A 21,994-nucleotide genomic window follows, 5' to 3' on the forward strand; every position below is an offset into this window, starting at 1 on the left:
GTTCAGGAAATTGAAAGAGCTGCTCAAAAAGTGCAAGCACTAGATTCTTGGGTAGATCAAATTACTGATCTATGTGTTCGAGTCTTGTAGGAGGTTTTCCTAGTGATGGTCAAGCTAGAAATGATCAAAGATAGATTGAATCAGACTTCTGCAATGTTCAAACAAAATCTAGAGAAGGTTGAAAGTATCTTGAAAGTTTGGCACAAAATGCCATAGGAAAAGTTGAATGTTCTACAGGAGAATGGCATCCTTCCTACTAGAACCATGTATCTAGAATTTGGGGAACTTCTAGAAAATAAGTCCCTTGTCCTGAAATCACTTATTGAAGAAATTGCTGATACTTGGGGATTGCGCATGGAAGTGTTGCAAGATATTATTTCTCATTGTGAGAGAGTTTCTTGTAAAATTGTAAATCATAATGTTGAGTTGTTGCCAAAGAAGATGTTCTTTCAGATTTGAGAAGGAAGATTCAGCAAGAATGGCAGGATGAACAATTTTCAGTTGCATCAATCCAAACCTTGTTGAAGTACCAATTTTTTCTGCAAGTAATCCAGGCTACTCTTGAGAAACATAATCCTACGATTCTTAGTAGCAGTGATACCATTGTCAAAACAGTGATTATTGCTAAGAACACTCATGAGCCAAATCCTGATGAGCTACAAGGAATTATCCAGAAGTTTGAAGAATACATGGCCAAACATGCTACCATATAAGTGTTTTCAACACTTAGTTTATATTTCAGAAATATAATTTCAGAATTATAGTTTTTCTTTTGACAAGTTTACTTGTAGAAACACTTTTGTAATTGCAAGTTGATCACTTCCACTTTAGTAATTACAAGTAAGCTGATTACAAGTCAATTTAGAATAGGACTTGTAATCTCGAATAAGTCTTAGTTAGTAATTGGAATAAGTCATGGTGGTTGAGAGAATTTCTCAAGTTAGTTGGGATCCTCCCACCTTTTTCTCAAGGCCTCTCTCCTATTAATACTTGAGGGGGTCTATTGTATCTTTTATCTTTTTGGGAAAGCAAGAAAACTCTGCAGGATTTTCTACTCATAGAGACTTTGAGCTTTATAGTTGTAAATTTGCCATCTTTGAGTAATATAAAATAAGTGAGAAATTTCAGACTTTGTGTTGAAGTCTTGCTTTATCCCTTTGTGTTCTTACGTCATTTTGGGGTATAACTTTGTGCTTACTTTGAAGATTGTAGGAAGCTACTAAAGAGAGCTTCACTTCATTTAATTGCAGACTTTGTGTTGCGGCTATTGGGAATGAAATTAGTTTAAGAATTACAAATAGAGTTGAAAAGTATCTCAAGACTTTGTGTTTGTGATAGATTCTCATATAGATTAGTTTTAGAGTGCACTCTATTTGTAGACTTTGTGCTGCTGTATATTGCATTTGATTCTGAAAAGTTATTATTACAAGAAGGTTGATAGGATCGCAGATATTCGAGACTTTGAGCTTGATATTGTTTTCCCGTCCCGGAGGAAGTGATGGAAATCTTTGGGTTTTCGGGAGACTTCATTTCCTCTTTTTCATTTTATGGTAGAAGTTATGACTGATACATACTTCACTCCCAAGGAGCTCTGTATTTTTGCTCTCCTCCTTATTTTCTCCTATGACATCATCATTCCCCCTATCATCCACCTCCTTTTGCTCTTCATTCTTTTTTGTAGCTGCCCCATCATCTTTATCACCTTTTTCCTGTGTCTTTTCTTGTTCGGCCTCTTGCCTATTATCCTCATCATTGGGTTGCATTTCTCCTTCTTCAACCTGGTTTTCAAGCCCATCCGGATCAATGATATGTATCTCTGCCTCTTGCATATTAGGCCCTCATGAATCGATTGCTTCAACGATAGCTGAATCAATTTGCTATGTCGGAGGGGTAGATTGACATTCTAGTTCGATTACGTCCTTAGCTAAGTTAGGATTTTTGATCAAGGTGGCAGCAGCTGGCCTTCTTACTAGTATCTTTTCCAGCACAAGGGCCTCAGGTGACTAGCTTGGATCTTTCCTAGACCTTTTTGATGTTCGCGGTCCCTTACTAGCCTTTGTTTTCTTTCTCTTCTTTTCGGGCCTCTCAATTTCTTCTTCCTTCGCCACACTCGATGCCTCTTCATCCTCTGACGAATGAGATTCAAAGCCTCCCATCAGGTTGTAGGTGAACTGTATCCCATCATGGGTTAATCTTTGAATCTGCTGATATAGCCAGGCATTTGTGTATCTCCTAGGGCCTTCCATTATAGCCTCAAAAGCAGTAATTGGATCTTGGGACCAATTGATCAATGGTGGGAGGTCCTAAACTGCTTCATAGTCCTGGAATTGCAGACAATCCCCATAGTCGACTAGCTGATCTGGGACTTGGCCATACTCGAAAGTCCTGATTTGATGCACACTAAGCCTCGAGTATTCCCGTTGGCGAACTTCAAAGTCATCCTTGTAGCTGGCCCAATAATCCTCTATAGTCATTTTATATCTATAATGCCTGCCATAAGATTTCTTCCCTAATCCAATAGAGTTGAAGTTCTTCCTGAAGGGATGCTCTTATAGGCAACAGGATGCCAGCTCCTCCTAGGATTGCTCAGCCTATGTAGAAGTCTTAAAATACACATCATTGTCCCCTATGGTCATTGGAAACATGACTCCTGATATCTTCCTATCCCTGAGGATTTGCCTGGTTGGATGTGCTTGTCTGGCAGCTTCCAAGAGAATCATCTTGTCTGTAGGGTACCGTGGGAGTCTGTAAGGAGAACCTTCAAAACCTGAGATCCTTAGGTAGGACAAACGGGCGAATTGGATATACCATGCTCCGTATTTCCATATTAGTGTGGTGGCCTGTTTAGATAGTCGATGCAATCCTTCCTACATCCAACTGACCATGTGCATGGTGAATGCATCATTCAAGTGCTCATATTGGCCCACTACATAGGCTATGTTGTTTTTCTCCCTTTGTTTTATGTTGTAGTAATGCAGCTGAGGGTAACGATCATACACTTTCACCTGGCCTGGCCCATTCCCAATTTCTCCCAAGCGAATCAATCCTAGAAGCCTTGGATGTCTTCCAAACATGTACACTAAATAGGAAGACATCATGAAGTACTTCTTTTTAGCGAGCTAGACCAGTTGGGTATGGATGTTATCACTTATGATTTGGGCCCAATCAAACTTTATCTTCCCCACGAAGACTTGCTCTGTGAAATAAAACATCCACCCCCCGAATACTTTTCATTTACTTTTCCCTTGCAATTATTAGGATTAGTGTCATAAGTTGCTTGCGCTTCTTCCATTGTTACTACAATCGCATCCTCAGGGAGTGGGACATCAAAGGCCTCCCCAATAGCCTTTGGGGTGAAGACAGCCATTACCGTTCCATTTGCCAGTACCACCCTGTTGTCAGGTTGATAATGCTTGGAGGCCTCTACAATAAGCTCATAATTTTGGATAGCTTGTGGGAAACCTGCTGCCTGTGCAATACCACTTTCTATCATCTCTTGACTTTTCCGAAGGCATTACGAGCATACACCCCCGTCTCTGAAATTTTGGAGATCAAAATGTCTGAAATCAATGTCGCCAACATTCTCCCAATTACTCTAAACCTTTGACTCTTGTATCACCCCTTGATACCGATACTTCATTTTTCCCAACTTGCAGAGGTTGTCAACTTTGGGTCCTTGGGACGTCCCTGGTGTGTCGGGTGCCTTAGAGGATTCTGCTGCTTAATAAGACATCTACCCTGCACACCCGGACATGAAATACAAGTCTTCATTTTAAAAGCGTAAGAGTGGTTAGGAACGCCCAACAACAGCGCTAGCAGCGAAATTACGGAGTAATCAGCATAACAACAATAAGATAAAATGACTGCAAAAATTTGAAAAGTTGCTATAATGCGTCGTCCTTGAATTCAAAATTCCATTGCATGGCAATTTGGATTTTGGCGCGGTTTTGAATTTAAATTTTTGTTGGCTCGGATGTATCTCATAGTTTGAGCGTTGTTTCCTTGGGCACTTTGAGTTTCATGTTTGTTTGCCAATTGAAGGGGAGATTTTTGACATTTTTAAGGCTTTTGAAAGAAGTTTTGAAGTTTCCCATTTTCAGCTAGTAATCCCCGAAATTTTCCCAAGTTGAAATTTTTTTGGGCATAAATTCAGATTTTAGCAGTGTCTAGTTGGCTTACAGTTTGGTTTGCAAAAGAAAATTGATCATACACTCATGATTCGCACAAAATGACATTTATTATTATGTTTGCAAAGGAACCCTTTCTTAGAAAATATGATAGGTTGATGCATGCCTAGAAGCGATTGAAAATGCATGGAATATGTTCCTTTCCTAGCAACGTGTCTTATGTTTGAACAAAACCTTGACGAGTGACCTCAAAACGTCTGTCATGTGCAAGCCGCAGATGCCCTTTAAGGATGAATGCTGACGGTTGAAAGAAAACGTGAACTTTTGCATTTTAAATATGTCGAAAAATGCCTTGCGTAGCACCCTTCTTCCTTTGTTGGGTCGCGATTCGGCCTTTTGTGGCAAAATGTGAACTTTATTTCTTCGTCTGCCCTTCTTTACTTCTCCTTGTGGTTTATGAAAGGGAAAAACTCGGCTACTCAAGAAGAAAAATGAAAAAAAATGCCCCCCTCATTTTTTTTATAAATCACCACAAGGAAAAACACGACCACTCAAGAAGAAATGTGAAGAAGTATTTGTATTGCAAGACTTGCAAATTCATTAAAACCTCCTAACTTTACTTTGTCTGCCATTTGCTTAACCTAGTGTTCGCACTAAAAGGGAGAAACTCGGCATTTTGAGGCAGAATGCGAACAACGCTTTGTTATTTTTTCACTTTGCCGATGCAAGGAGAAATGTCGTCTTTTAGAGGCAAAATGTGAATCTTAGATTTCATGACTAAAGACACCCCCTTTCTCCTCCTTTCTTCTTCTTTTACTTAGCGCATAACTTTGGGAAAAAAAACTCGACGTTTAGAAGGAAAATACGAACATTGTTTTTAAACGGTTCCCCTTCTTTTCTAAAACTCGACCTCCTGAAAGTCGAAAGACACTTGAGACATTTTCTTATTCGCCACTTATCCTTTGTGGGGAAAAAATCGGCTTCGTAGACTTTCATTTTCAAATTCCCTTTTGCTTGTTATTTTACTTTTAGGGGAAAATTCGGCTTTTAGAGGGAAATTGCAAAAATTCGCTCTTTTGAACAAACACTGCCTTTACGCTTTTTATCTTTTATCTAACATTTCGCCCCCTTTAGGAAGAAACTAAGTTTTGCAAGCAAAAACGTGAACTTCGCCCCCCCTTCTTTTTCACGCCTTGGGGGAGAAACTTTGGCCTTTTCAAGGAAATTGCAAATAATTCACCCCCTTACCATTTTAATGTATTTCCCCTTATTTCACTTTTGTTAGTATTTCTTGACTCTAGAGTGCAACTCCATTTTAAGTTTTCCTTTTAAAATCTCCAACCTCTTCCAAGATAAAGCTTGGCACCTTGAGATGAAATGCAGTAGCTTCTCCTTGAATCCTATAGCATACTCTGACCCAATTGATATTGCACCTAACTCTGCAAACTAAACCAAAACTCCTACTCAGGACCTCAAAGAGGCAAGCGACCAAAGGGGACCCTATTTGCGATGGGGAGTGTGTGCAAGGCACAACACTTTTGAGTTGTACTTCTTGAAGAAGGAATATAAAAATATTTCTTCACTACAACATTAATCTGTGCCACAAGGGACTTCAAACTCTTCTCCAAGGACTTTTTGTCTTTACTTACCCTTTAAGTTGTATTGCTTGAAGATGGAGAATCTTTCTTCTCTACTAAGGCATTAGGTGTCTAATCTTGTAATTGATCTTGCAACCTATCAATTCCTTGTCACAACACCTTGTATTGATTGCAAAACTATAAAAACAAAGGCTTGTATTGATGCCAATGTTCTACCCTTATCTTTGCTTCTTGTTTGTTACTAACATTAATTTGCAAGGATTAGATGTTAGTGGTGTATAAAGTGGACATGATTTCACTAATTACACAAATGTCGAAGTCAGGTCCCACCAATAATCCATGAAGACGATAAATTCACAACACCTAACAACTTTAGTCGTCAAATAGAGATAGATTGGTTCCTTATGACTTCAAAAGTTTTCTTTTTCTATATGCCGCCAAACTGATATATCAAACCTCTCATTATGCCCGCCTTTTCGATATACCCATAGATACATAGAAGAAACCTATCCTTTCAATGTAATTGTCAATGCATGGAAACGAAATTAAATACATGGCACTTAGCCAATTCACCTTATGAATGGCACCTACATAGGAAAAAAATCAAAATTTCTTCCAATCAAAATTTACATCTTACAATTGTGAGAAATGGGTAACAAATGAAAATGGCAGTTTATAATGACAAAGCCACAAACATATTCATTGCAACTCTATTAGGTATTAGATATAATAGTTCAATCCTAATGGATTGGCTAGTAAACGTGAATTATAAACATCATATATATCAAACACTACAAATTCATTTCATTTTGAAATATTTTTTCAAATTATTGCTTAAAATATAACTTCTAAAATATGCTAAAATGACCACTAGACAAAAAAAAATTCACTATTTTAATTCACCATCATACACTGTTTAAAAAAATGCATGAAATAGATTTTTTACCTCAAAGTATAACTTTGAAAAAAAAAAAAAAAAAAATTGAATGGTCTATAAGTTTTTCCTTAAATTCATGAAAGCCACAAACAAAAACATGAAATGCAAGGCCAACTCCAAGTGCCTCAAGAGCCATGAACTAGAAGAAGGATTAGGAGGTCATTCACAAGGATCTATGTGGGAGAGTCGTGCGAAACCAAGGTAAAGGAACCATGAATCAAGTATAATGAACACACAAGTCGTAGAATGTATTCTCCTAAGCAATGTTCAAAAACAAAGGAGGCAAATGTATGCTAGATATACTCAATTAAATGTTGGTGCACCAAGGATATTGCAAAGTGGTAAAAAACAACAATAAGTTGAATGAACACATTATGATGCTAGGGTACATAGATTTTTGCAAATGGTACACATGTTCATAAAACAAAGCTCAAACCTAGATGGAATATATTGAACACAAGAAAAATAGTCACCTAAATGTAAAGTAGCCATGTGGGAGGCATGAGAAACACCAAAGATTCAAGCCAGAACATGCAGCAATAGATGAATATCAAAACAATCTTTTTGTAAGCCTTTTTCTTTTACTAGGTCTTTGTTGTTGTTGCTTCTTCAATATAGTATGCTTGTTAAGTTTAATTAAATTATGTGATCAAGAGGCTAGAACAGATGAAAGGTATAGTCTGGAATTTACTTCGAAGTGCAGTAGTGTGAATGAAGGAAGCACAACACTTATAAATTTTCAGTATTGTCCTCCTCCCCGTTGTATGTGTGCTATATATCTAAGTGAATGAGAGGGTATGTAGGGAAGAGATATGTCTTCCCACGTGGGAAGACACATCTCTCCCTACGTACCACTCAGCACGTTAACAAACATATCGCAATTTATTATAAATCGTTTAACCCAGCCCGTTAACATTAAGGAGTGTAATCGGTGGCATAAATAATATCCCCAGCCCGATAACATAAAGGGATGTGACCGGTGGCAATCACCACAATAAAATCGGTTTATTTATTGTTTATTGTTAACGTGTAAACTAATATGTTAACAAGTAAGCATCGGAATTTTGAAGTTGTACGACCGACGTTACCAGAATTAACACCCCCTCTTAACTAGGGAGGACACATTTAGAGAAAAACACAATTCATCCATTGATTGTGAAGAGAAGAGATATCACACCATAGTGATATCCAGAGATATGGTTCAACAATGAATATCAAGTCTCATGATACTCACCATAACTCATAGTTATCAAGTAAGGTATGTGCACTGGCATCAAGTCACATGATGCCTACCATACTGATAATGATTCATGGCATGTCCACGAATATTATGTCCATAATATTCACCATGAAGATCTCTATCATAATTATGGTTTATTTAATGATACCAACCAATTGATATCTACCATAATGTCTCAGAGATATATATACTAACATGACATGTCCATAGATATCAAGTCACATGATATCCATCAAGATAGATAAATTGATAATTGTAAAATCGTCACCTTACAATATCAATTTGAAACAAGTGTTCATTATTGAAAAGTCGTCACCCTTCAATAATGTTCACAGGAGGGCCCATGAAGTCATGGAGTCCCACACATGACAAATAAAAGAGTTTACACATAAAACATCTTAAATATATTAGTATATCAGAATAAATGAGACTCTATCTCAAAATTAAATAACATTTTCAACCATACCAAGTTTATCTCTAAAGTGTTCAATCTTGATCCTGGAGAGAGGCTTGGTAAAAATGTCAACAATCTAATCACCTGTACTAATATAATTCAGTCGGATCACATTCATTTCCACCATATCTCGAACATAGTGATAAGGAATCTCAATGTGTTTTGACATGTCATGAAATACTGAATTCATTGAAAGCTTGATGCAACTCTGATTGTCGCAATAGATGACAGTAGGAGCGAATGTCTCTTCATAGTCAATACCTTCTTTCTGTGAGAAACCTCTGGCAACAAACCTTGCTTTGTGCTTCTCAATGCTGCCATCTGCTGCATGTTTGATTTTGAAGAGCCATTTAGAAGATACCACAGATTTGGCTTTAGGCCTAAGCACAATATCCCAGACATCATTTTTCAGAATTGACTGATACTCTTCTAACATAGCATCTTTCCAAACTTGATGCTTGAGAGCATCTCCAACACATGAAGGTTTTGCATCAATGGTCTCACTCATCAAGGCAGCATAACTGGAAAATAGGTAAGGTCTCTTACTTTCTCTGAAGGTTCCCTTTGGAGCAGCATAATTTTCAACTTCTTGAAGCATCTTTTTAGCCCAGAGTGGTCTCTTCCTAGTTTCGGGATAATGTTCTTCTAAAGGTAAGTCTTGAACTTCATGCTCAGCATTTTCAGGGGTCTCCCTCTGAATCTCAGGGGTGGGATCCTCATCCATGCTTGTAGGAGGATCTTGGTGTTCTAATTCATTAGAGCTTTTGGACCTCCTAAATGCTATGTCTTCTTCAAAGATGACATCTTTGCTTAGTTCAATTTGCCTTTGTCCAGGTATGTATACTCTGTAAGCCTTAGAGGTTTCACTGTACCCAACAAATACCCCTTTCTTTCCAGAAGGTTCTAATTTTGATCTCTTTTCTTTGGGAACATGAATATAGACCGGACACCCAAAGATCCGGAGATGACTTATGTCAGGTTTGTTACCAGTAAAGGCTTCTTCAGGGGTTTTATTATCAAGAAGAGAATGAGGACATCTATTTTGAATGTACACAACTGTCTTAGATGCTTCAACCCAAAATGAGGTTTCTATATTTTGGTCAAACAACATAGCCCTGGCAGCTTCTACTATAGTCCTATTCTTTCTTTCAGCTACCCCATTTTGTTGTGGGTTATAAGGTACAGTTAACTCCCTCTTAATCCCAGCAATTATACAATAATCTTTAAACATATCAGAAGTGTATTCCCCTCCATTGTTTGTTCTTAAGGTTATGATTTTCTTACCTATCATGTTTTCTGCAAGAGCTTTGAATTCTTTAAATTTAGAAAGGATTTCTTCAGACTCTTTGTACCTCAGAAAATATATCCAGGTCTTCCTAGAATAATCATCTACAAATATTACATAATATAAAAATCCTCCTAAGGAGGGTACAAACATGGGTCCACATAGATCAGAATGAACTAATTCTAATACATTTTTGGATCTACTGTTGCTAGAATTGAAAGACCCTTTAGTATTCTTTCCCAAGGCACACCCCTTGCAAGCTCCTTCAGAACTATGACTTAGCTTGGGTAAGCCAATCACCATCTTCTCTATTTTAGGTAGGGCATGGAAATGAAGGTGCCCTAATCTTCTATGCCAAAGTTCATTCGAATCTGGAGTCTAATGAATCAAGGCTTGAAGTGGAGTGGTGCAAAGCCTGTAGAGGCTCCCTTGTCTTACTCCAATGGTGTGGGCTTTCTTGATGGTGGAGTTCTTTGGCCAAGCAAGTACCTTTCCTTCCATAAAGGTTAATCTGTAACCCGTATCTTCAAGTGCAGAAACTGAGACAAGGTTTCTCTTTATACCAGGTACAAATAGAACTCCAATCAGCTGTAGGGATATGCCTAGCTTTAGGTTGATATTGCAAGTTCCTATTCCCATAACTTGATAATTTGAGTCATCATCAATTATCACTTCTTCATTTGAATTTTCCACAAGTGTATCTGGGTGCTCACGAAATCCAATGATGTGTCGAGATGCTCCGCTGTCAATCACCCATGTGTTGGAACTGGAGGTGACTTGACTAGAGAGGGTTGAGTAGAAGACTAGTCTCTCGGAATCACTCCCTTTCTTAACTTCTACCATTGAAGCCTATTGTTTGATCCTGTATGGACACTTCATTGCATAGTGCCCATATTGGTCACATCTGAAACATTGTACTTCAGAAATGTCTCTCTTCTTCTTTGAAGACCTCTTTCCATTTGAGTCGTCCCTTTTTCTCTTAAAGTTCTTCTTTCCTTTCTTGTGGGAATTTGAGTTTAGAACTTGAATGTTCTCATTGCCATTGTTTTATTTTATTCCTCTCGTGACAAGTCAAGATTCCTCTTGAATGCAATCGGTTTTCAATCTATCAAACTTAGGAAATTTAGAACGAGCACTGATTCCTTGAATGAACGATTGCCATGAGGTAGGGAGTCCATTTAGGGCCATCATAGCAAGTTCTTTGTTGTCTACTAGATATCCAATAGTGGATATTTGATCCCTAAGCTCAGTGATCCTCAAGAAATAGGATGTAACTGTCTCTCCTTTAATCATCTTTATATGATGTAGTCGATTCTTCAAGGTGAGAGCCCTGCTAGTGTTGTTGATTTCATAAATGTCAGCTAGGGCTTTGAACATCTGAAAGGTCGTCTCATATTTAGAAATAACTGGCACAATGTGGTCTCTCACTGAATCCACAATTATCTTAAGAGCCTTATCACTATCTTTGCTCCACTGAATTTTCTCTGTATCATCAGAAGGTTCAGGAATTTCACTTTTGACATGGGAGTCAATTTTATTTTCTTTCAAAACAAGCATGAACCTGAATTTCCAAGATACAAAATTTGATGCTCCATCTAGTCGATCTTCAAACCTAACTCCGGTTGCCATTAGGATTATAGGAATGTGATCTACTAAGAGTCAAATGAATGTCTATCTGATCGTTACAGAATTTAATTTGATCTTCCTTAACTTAGATCTGATACAATGTTAAGTTTAATTAAATTTTGTGATCAAGAGGCTAGAACAGATGAAAGGTATAGTCTAGAATTTACTTCGAACTGTAGTAGTGTGAATGAAGGAAGCACAACACTTATAAATTTCCGGTATTGTCCTCCTCCCCATTGTATGCATGTTATATATCTAAGTGAATGAGAGGGTATGTAGGGAAGAGATATGTCTTCACACGTGGGAAGACACATCTCTCCCTACGTACCAGTCAGCATGTTAACAAACATATTGCGATTTATTATAAATTTTTAACCCAGCCCGTTAACATTAAGGAGTGTAACCGGTGGCATAAATAATATCCCCAGCCCGATAACATAAAGGGATGTGACCGGTGGCAATCACCACATTGTTTATTGTTAACGTGTAAACTAATATGTTAACAAGTAACCATCAGAATTTTGAAGTTGTATGATCGACATTACCAGAATTAACAATGTTGAGCTTGTAAGTTTGAATCATGTCTCCATATATCTCCCTCTATTCTCCCTCCCTTCTCACTCACAACTAAATTGTTTTCTCCTTTACAAATCTCAAAAACACCACCACTATTACAAGCAACATTGCAAAATGTTCTAGACTTTGAAATGGAAAGGATAGCAATTGCAGCTAGGAAGTATAAATTTCATATTGTAATGGGTGTGATATGTGTAGGGCATATGGGTTCACACATATTCTAGCAAAACCATATCCCTCTTTCGAGAACAACTCTACATGCCAAGGGAATAGAACTCTACTATGCACCTACTCCAAATTCATGGGAATTGTAGAAAGCATCGAAACCTGCACTAATATCGATGGCAAGCTCAAGAATGAAATGTAGAGAAGATTGACAGATACAAGAATTAGACAACCAAGAAAGTATTCAATGAAAAGCTTATTCCATTCAATCAAAAATGCACATATTTATCAATATGAAAATGATTGTTCAATTCGTACACTACCACCCTTCAAAGCATACACTACCACCCTTAGGATTATGTACGCTAGTGTTAGAAGTACAAAAAAGATGGATAGAGAGACAATGGCAAAGGAAAATCCAATAGTATGGTGGCATTTGCATGGACCTCTATCACTAATAACCACACAAGTCATTCCGACTCTTATCATAAGTTTGTAGTTCCTCGAGCACTGATCTACATACAATTACATCCACTCTATCAAGAGGAATCAACTTAGGTTTAGGAGAACAAAAGAAGCTTGTATTTGTATATAATGCCTTGTGTTTCATAAATTGCAAGGCACTTGTGTAAAAGGAGAGTCTAGCTGCATGGTGAGATGTAACCCACCCAAGGTAGCTAACACATAATGATAAGAATCAAGTGAATAAATAGCATTGGTTAGTGTCCAGTTGGAGGAGCTTTAGCTAGATAAGTATGGCAATCCTAGCAATAAAGAATACGCCATGAAATTTGAACTCGATGATTAGTTAATTTAGGCATTGGCCCATTGTACTTGAAAGTTGAAGCCTAAAGTCATATTTCTTAACTACACATTATATATTCCTTGATTAACTCTATAAGTGTCTCCAAACACAATAAAATTCCCCTCTTGTCTGTTAACTAGACCCTTAAATGTTATTTTATGCCTAGATATCTGCAATAGGCTGAGAATAGCAAGAGGACTTGATGATTTACTCAAAAATTTGACAATTGTGACCACTTGTAACTATAATGTCCCCATTTTTGTGCCATCCTATTTTGCAAGTGTTGACCAACTTTCTAGGGTTTCTCAAAAGTTTCTAGTTTCGTTGGGAGTGTTCCAATGTCCTTGGTGAACTTAGTTCTCAATTTCAGTAAGTTTCGATGACAGTTGCTATTTATATTAATTGCTTGCATGGGACAAAGCTTTCTAGGCTTGTTCTCTTCGGTCCTCAAAGAGCATTGTTATTTATAGTAAGTGCTTGCATAGCGTCAATGTTTCTAGGTTTTTTCGGTTTGTTCTCTTTGGTCCTTGGAGAACATTGCTATTTATAGTAAGTTCTTGCATGGTGCCAATCCTTTTAAGTTTGATCTCTTTGGTACTTGGAGAACACTACTATTTACAGTAAGTGTTTGCATGGTGTCAATCTTTATAATGGTTTCTATGTTTGTTCTCTTTGGTCCTCAAAGAACGCTACTATTTATAGTAAGTGCTTGCATGGCACTAATCTTTATGGGTTTTTTTAGTTTTGTTATCTTTGGTCCTTGAAGAACACTATTTAAAATATGAAGTCATGTTGGCATCAGTTATCATCTATAAGCTTCAGCTGGTTCTGGCAAGGTTAGTATTTTGGGATAGTCCGTGATTGCATTGGTACCATTGCTCATTATGAATATGTGTTTGCAGCCCTATATATATGGCTACAAATGCATATTAATACATTCATTTCAATGTAACATTGCTCATTTTCCATTTTCTCAACAAGATTCAAATTTTATTTTCAAACTTGTTAAATAATATTATAATAACTAAAAAAACTAGGTTGTGTTATGGCCCCATCTTTTAAGTGACAATTCATTAAATTAATTCTTGTTAAGTTATCAAAAATAAAAGATATATTCAAATGATGACTTAATATTAATTAATTTAATTAAATAATAAATATTATTAATATGTCGCTTTAGTAAATAAAGTTCTCCAAAATATGATTAATATTTTAGTTGGCCAAGTTAGCGTAATGTTCTAGATGCTTCTTGGAGTTCTTTATAAGGAGGCTGGATGGAAGAAGGATAGCATGCTTGGATTTAATAAATGATTTGATATTTCTCGAGACAAAAACCTTCAAGAGTACAGAAGAGCTAGACGAAAACCTGGTTCTTCCAAAGGGGTGGATTTGTGACAGTCTACATCAGGACTAAATTTGTGAATTCTCTTATGGAGACGAATTTATAGTAATAAGGATATCCGCGGACCTGAGAACAAAGAAAAAATTCCATAAAGTTGTGGTTTGATAAATATGGGCCGATTTATATTTTGAAGTTCTTGGTATCACCATGAATAAGATGTGAGGTAAAGTGATATTGGAATTTTGGCCAATCCATATTTTGCTGATTATAGTTGTTGTTAAAATATCCCTTGGTTATATTGCTGTGGAAAATTACTATAGGAGCCATTCCAATAAAGTTTATTCTGAAGATTTTATTGGCATATTATTTGTGGACCCTGCTCCACTATTTGGTTTCATTCTTAAGTCTTGGCGTGAAAGTATAATCGGGCAGTGAGGCAAATATTTTGATATTTCTAAAGTTTCACATTAGCAAAGTTTGATACAGCGTGAGGAGATTAATTTAGCCGTTGGAATAAACCAAATCGTTTTCCCTAAGGTGGCAACTAATATTTGAGACAAAATTTGATTTCATAGAAGGCATTAATAAAATCGTCTGATTCCATTCAAATTATGTGGAGGGCTGGTGTAGCTGCCTAGGAAGTATTGAGCTCCACTGATATTTACAGAGAGCTTGTCTTTGAATGTATACATTGCATACATGCCTCATTCATAGGTCATGGCTGAATAGCGAGGATATTTAGGGAGAATCATGGAGATTAGAATCTGCAGCACAAGATTTCACTGCTAAGCTACCTGGCACAACATCAACAAGTTTGCAGGAGGATATTCAATGGCTCTCTATTATTGTAAGTCAAGACTAGATGTACTTTGCATGTATTTGTAATATGGTTATATATAATAATTTCAGCGACTTGCAACGCTGAATATTAATGCTTTCTATCCACAGATGATCCTGTGCTAATAAAAGATTGTAATGTCCCCTTCGCAATGATGTGCTCTCAGTGGTCCATTGGCCTATTCCAGAGACCCGTAGGCTATGTGGAATGGAGAATTAAGGTTTCAAACGTTGGTGAAGCAAGAACTTACTATTTTAGTAAGTTAGGGTTTGGCTATTTGAATGATGTTGTCTTACTGAGCTTTCCATGCTCTGTCGTTGGGTGCGAAGATCATGCTTTTCGGAGGAGTAATTCATGACTTACTATTTTTACTAAGTGGCAATATGGAGCATTTCTATTTTTGGTAGTGGACAGGGTCCTGATCCTGCAGCAGTTCTATGGTCTTCTATACTCCGCTTCATTCTGGTTTTGTTGATGATCAGTATGGGAGTCATAAGTGATTTAATTAAATATTATTTCCTTGTTCTAAGGTTTACTATTTAAATATTACTTAGGGAAAAATATTTATCTGATATCAATGTGTTATTTTCCTAAGTCAATGGCGTAATATTTGGTGGCAATTTGGAATGAGAAAACATATAATGTTTTATATTTTTTATGTTGTAAAAAATGTCACCAAAGGTAAAGTTTGAATTTTGCCTAGGAAGAAGGGAAGTGTGCGCCATGTTGGGTGGAGACTTGAAATGAAATGAAAGGAGTTTGAGTTGAGTTTGGGCACCATTTGCATTTGAATTTGGGGGAGCATGAAGTTATAAATATGAGCCTTGGGCTCTCATTTTGGCATCTTGAAAAATTGCATCGTTATACTACCGGATTGGCGTATGAACTTTGAAGCTTCGAAGTGTGGCTCCCTAGTAATACCAGTTTCGTACTTGAGATATAGTACCTAGCTGAGTGGTGTATCCTTGAGACATTTTCAGTGCATATTTCAGTATTTTCGAAGTGTGGTGTGTTTTTTGGAGTTGCTGGTTTCCCTGTGGCTGAAGCAAGTTTTTTATTATACCTCTCTGCCTGAGCGACTGGTCATTCTGGGTACTGGCTCAAACCTTCTTTATGCTATTGGTGATATATCTTGTAAGTTTGCAGCACCATATTTTGTGTTTTAGATTTTATATTGCAAATAGAAATATTCTAGCTAGGCGTGGGTTTTGGTGAGTGCATTGGGATGCGTGCAGGATGTTTTGGGGTGTTTGGTAGCTCTTCTTTGGTTTGTTCTTAGTTGTTTCTTGTCTAGTGTTAGTTTGGGAGTGATTTGGGGTGAATTGAAAGAGATTTGAGTGAGATATGAGCAATTTAGTGAGTTTATGGGTTGCTGGTTATGCATTTCCAGCCTGCTGTTTTGGTGTTGAGTTAGTTTGATCATCATCATCTCTTGTGTTCAGCAATATACTTCTACTCTCTCTTTCCTCTCTATTGTAAGGTTAAGTAGTAGTACTACTAACCGTTCTGGATTGTAACCTTCATATCCCGCTGAAAGTGGAAGAGGCTGGCTTGCCGCCTATATCTAATATTTTGTAATTCAGTCCTCCCGCTACATAAGCGGTTGAGTGATATTGGTTGTAATGATCCTCCCGTTGCATAAGCGATCGGGTCTAGTAGTTTTGTAATTCAGTCCTCCCACTGAAAAATTGCGGTAGAGTGCTTTGTGTTTGAAGTGTTGTTCTCTTAGCTAGTTTACCGCCAAGTTCCTTGCTTTCCTGCTGGATAAGCGGAAGGGGCTGGCTTGCCGCCTGTTATTGCATTTCAGCAGTCCAGCAGTTTATCTCTAACGATCCCTTGCTACCATGTGCTCTCAACCTCTCAGTCTAGGCTCTCAGTGATCAGAAAGTGTAGGGTTCCTTCCAGTTGTTTAGATTTCATTATTCTAACCCTAACAGGTGATTGGTGTGATTGTGATATTGCTCTGAAAAAACAAAAAAAATTAGTGGGAATATTACAAAGATCTGGCTTGGCAATATTTATGAGTTGATTGATTCTGCAATTATTTTCTATTCATGGTGTTCATTGTCAAGTCTCTATTTGAATACATCAAAACAAATTGTCAAATACATTAAACCTGTATTAAACAACAGTAGCAAGGGTTATATAGCAGTGGTATCTTTTAGGTTGAAACTAGGCACTTATAGAATTTATATTGTTTATAGCAATGTCACAATTATCTTTTATGACAAGAGTGAGGATGAGGTAGAGGTTCATTCTCATAGTGAAACTAAATCATAATATGAACCTGAGCCTAAGGGGAGTGACCATGGGGCTGACCCTGAAGCCCAAACTAGTTCCATGGCAAGTGCAACAACTAGTATAGAGTACCCATCTGCAACCTTGGCAAAGTATGCTAATGGTCCTTATGATCGTAAGTCTCCTCTCAAATAGTTTGCAACAAAAATACAAGGCATATCAGATACAAGTGGTGGAACAAGGAAATAGAAATGCAACTTTAGTGGTCTAGAATAGTATGGCAGCATTACTAGAGTTAATGCACACCAAATTATTCGAGGAAAAGGTGTGGACATATGTTTTTCTGAAAAATCAACAAGCATAAAATATAGAGCTGAGATCAACAAGCTTTGGGGTGTTCCTAATGATACTGCATCTATAATGCATACTACTACGTCTCATAGGACACATGTTCAGCAAAGCCAACCACAAACGAGAGGAGTGGTGTCATGACCTTCTTCCACTTCCAGTGCCATGCCCCATGCAGGAGAGGGTAAGGAGAAACGCGAGTTGCAAAGTAACCCCATTGCTGATTGTAGCTAAAGGATGAGATATTTGATAGATGATGCCATTGGCAAGTTCTTTGCCAATGGCATCCCATTTCATTTAGCTCGATCTCCTTATTACAGGGAGATAACATTTATGGTGGCACAGGGAGGAACATCATATGTGCCACCAAGTGAGACCAAATTGAGGTCCACGATCTTGTTGGATAAGAACTATTCCAAGATCAATGTTTCGATGGAGAAGATGAAGGAATGTCCGGTGGAGACTAGACGCAACATAGTCATGTATGGGTGGACGGACATAAGCCATCGTCCACTCATCAATATCATGGTTACATGTGTAGACGGCCCAAACTTTCTTAAGGTAGTTGATTGTACAAGGCATTGCAAAGATGCTAATTTTCTATTTAAGGTCCTCAAAGAGGCTATTGAAGAGGTTGGGACACAAAATGTGGTCCAAGAAGTGACAGATGCAGCACATGTCTACAAAGTTGTGGAGAAACATGTTGAGACAGCCTACAAACATATTTGTTGGACTCCATGTTGTTTGCATGCCATGAATAGTGCCCTCAAGGACATGGGAAGATAGAGGAGTGATCAGCAATGTGAGAGACGTGCAAATATTTATCTGCAACACCACACTTCACATGCACTCTTCAGGAGCTTCTCTAAGGAGTTCTTGAAGAAAATAATTGAATTACAAGAGGCACTCCAACTCATGGTTATGATAGCAAAATGGAATCAATGGGTTGAGTCCAAGACAGAGCAGGGGAGGAGGGTGAACAATATAGAGAAGAGTGTTGTGTTTTAGAGTGATGCAAAATACATAATCTCCATCATTGCTCCGATTTTCCAAGTCATCAAATATGGGGATGGGGATGTACCTAACCTTGGAGAGGCACATGAGTGCATCGATTCTATGCTTGAGAAGATGAGGGTTGTTGTCTGAGTGAAAGACCCCACTTTAGCATTCTACAATGAGTACATTCAGCCAATCATTCAACGGAGATGGGACAGGGTCAACACTCCCTTGCATATGGCTGCCTATGCATTGAATCCTAAGTGGTACAAGGCTAGTCTTGGTAGAGTTACACTGATTCATGATGCTGAGGTCAAGGCACGGTTCTTTAGGTGCATTGAGAAGATGTATGACGCTTTTGATACAATCACGATTTGCATTGAATGGACCAAATTTGCCACTCTTAGGAGTTATTTTGAGGCAGCCAAGATAGATATGGCAACTATGTCACATGAGGACTCAATTTTGTTACCATAGACCAAAATCTTTGACTACCACTCTAGCCATTCGTTTTCTATCTCAGGTTTCTAGTTCTTCAACTGTTGAGAATAACTGATCTACCTATAGCTTCATCCACTCTCTTAAGAGGAACAGACTTACCTCTAGAAAAAAAGAGAAGCTTGGGGTTATACAGTGTGTCTTGTGTCTCGTTGACCACAAGACACTTGTGTACAAAAAGAGTCCAGCAGCACAATGGGATGTAAAGACAAAGGAGCCAGCATAGATTAGATGCAAGGCTTGTTGGTGTTAGTTTGGCAGAGCTTGACCATGAGGAGTCTAGTAATTCCAGTGATAAGGAGTTTGGGGATGACTAGAGGCCTCCCTTCACTACATTTTGACATTTTGTACTTATTTTGATATCATGTTACTCATTGCAATCATCTTTATAATATTTTCAATATAAAGAAAATCTCCAATTTGACAATTTCATTTGTCAAATTTTATTTAGTATTCAACTATTTAAAATTAAAACCTTAAATCTTAGTATTAAGTATTTGCAATTTTTCTATTAACTAATTTGTGAAAGTTCCATTTGAAATGTAATTCTTATACATCATTTCATAATTAGTTTTTCAACTACCATCCGCTGAATCTGGGCAGCTTAGATAGGTGACATTCTGATTAGGCAGTAATATAAATAAAGAAAAAAAATTCCAAAACAGGCCAATCTTTTGCAAAGAACTCCTTTATCTATTGCCCTTCCCTGCTATAATTTTTAGAGAGGACATCCACAGCCCATCACACCAAAAATTCCTTAGGAAAAAATAGTAAAATGTGCATTTCCGTCCAATACATTCAATGGAACAAATAAATGAGTATAATAAATTTTCTCATTCCTGCAGGATCAAGTTACCAACTACCGGAGCCAACTAATTTGCAAACTCCTATTGATCTATTTATGTAATATTGGTGTTTTCTCCACTTAGAAATCCCCAAATTATCTTCAAACTGCTCAAGCCTAGAGGCAACTTCTTACTAAAAGAATCACAGGAGGAAGTGAAGACAAATGCAATGAGAAATTCCATAGCACAATAACTTAGTGGATTCTTCTCAAAAGGAAAAGCACTTGTATATAGAAAAATAAGTGCAGAAACAATGGCAGAATCCCTGGACGCCAAAATTGCAATAATACCAAAAACTTCAGCTGAGGCATAGATTGATGGTGATATTCAGGACTCGAGCAGCAATTTAAACCAATATTAGTTTTTGATATTTATAGAAAAAATATATCAAAAAAAGCAAGCACAAAATCAATGCTGTTCCTCTCTGAGAAGAAAAATTTAATATATAAAAAATACTACATTTCAGAGAGATAAGTGAACAAATGAGTATATCATCATCCCACTGTACAAAATTCCATCCAATTGAGAAATTATTTATTATTATATTAATGCCCACAGATAACCAAAAGTGGGTCAATGGAACTCAAGAGAACAGCAATTTACAATAGAAAGTTCTAGGAAGAGAAACCTAGAAAGGCTCCACAAAGGGGAAGAACAAAAGTAAAGAATTACGATTCAACAAGAGATCACCCACATAAGTGGCAAGAGAAAAACAGGAAAATCGAGTGTGTCATGAAAATTTAACAAAAAAATTTATCCATGCAAATATCAAAGGTAACAAACCATGAAAAATAGTCATCCTTTTGAAGATGAAAATTCCAAATCAAACATAACACTATTGACCTCATGGACATATGAAAGCATTGCTGTCAGACCAAATGAAGTAATACTACTCATACAGGCAGGCCTGCACCCTTGAAATTTATATAATAACATGGCTCAGATGTCTTACATTTGACGCTTAGACATATCTTCTTTCGATACTCCGGCAGCAGCAGGTGTGCCTTCTAAAATAAGACCTTCCTATTCAGGTTAAAGAAATAAGCATGTGTAAATAAATAACAAGTCAAATGACTCCACCATATTTAAGAAGTACATACTGAACAAAAAGCATAAATAAATATTAAAGCCATTGTACAAAGGAACCTTGCCAAATGTGTTGGGCTTGTCATTGATGTCAAAGATGAGAAGATTAATTGTTACTGATGTCATGTCGTCATTGATGCCGAAGGATCATGGAGATAGGTGAACATAGAGGATGATGCTCGCACACTTGTTGAAAGTACATGAGTTTGGATTGTTATGCTTTAAATTACATATTGTCATTGATTTGCAAAAGGGTGAAGGAATTTGTTTAATCAAGGTGCATTCTAGTTGCTGTTTGCCCTCATCAATTCACATATGCATTGCCCAAGTTCATTTAATATGCCAGCTGACTTCATGATTTGATACCATGACAAATGCAGTGATAAAGAAGTTTAAGAGCAGCAATTATTAGATACAAGAGAAAGATTGTTAAAGCAGCAATTAATGAAAATAGTGATTATGCATGTTAATACAAACGGCAGCGATTATCATCCTTTTAAGACAGTGATTATCTTTGTTAATATGCAGCAGCTATTATGGAAGGAAACACTTAACAACAGCAAATTAAAAGTAATATTTAATTATTATTGCTAGCCGACCACCTTTGCAAGAATATCTAATAATGTTAATGCATATATTTGGCCAACCACAAAATGATTTAAATGCTGGTACAAAATGATTTATATGTTGGCTGACATCCTTATTGGGTGCCCAAGACAGTTAAATCTATGCTGTCCAACTTGCATACAAGAACTAAAAATAAATTAAATAAATTCATCTTTGCTAAGGGCCAAACTCATGCTTAAGCACCCTACTTGGTGTTTTTGAAAATAAATTGTGTTTTGTTTGGGCCGACTCTCCTTGAAGAATTAAAATAAAATAAATTGTTTTATCCCAAGTGTGGCTGACCCCTTGTGAAGAGTCACCCCTTTTGGGTGAAGTGACATGATGTGGGGTATAAACAAGGAAAGAAGGAGAAGTAGTATGCAA

The 21,994-nt window shown here is 37.2% G+C and overlaps 1 protein-coding gene across 3 annotated transcripts in view; it reads right to left on the bottom strand.

The window, feature by feature from the left end:
- LOC131066909 (uncharacterized) overlaps nucleotides 1-21,994 on the bottom strand; it is a 146,480-nt gene that overhangs the window by 35,926 nt on the left and 88,560 nt on the right. For all 3 annotated transcript variants that reach the window (XR_009111747.2, XM_058001808.2, XM_058001807.2), the window contains exon 17: nucleotides 20,871-20,941. Coding sequence is in view for 2 of the 3 variants with exons in the window: in XM_058001808.2 (XP_057857791.1) it covers nucleotides 20,871-20,941 (71 nt within the window). In the remaining variant the exon portion in view is untranslated. The remainder of the gene's footprint in view (nucleotides 1-20,870; nucleotides 20,942-21,994) is intronic.

Source organism: Cryptomeria japonica, chromosome 9 (assembly GCF_030272615.1).
Source record: "Cryptomeria japonica chromosome 9, Sugi_1.0, whole genome shotgun sequence".
NCBI classification, from domain to species: Eukaryota; Viridiplantae; Streptophyta; class Pinopsida; order Cupressales; family Cupressaceae; genus Cryptomeria; species Cryptomeria japonica.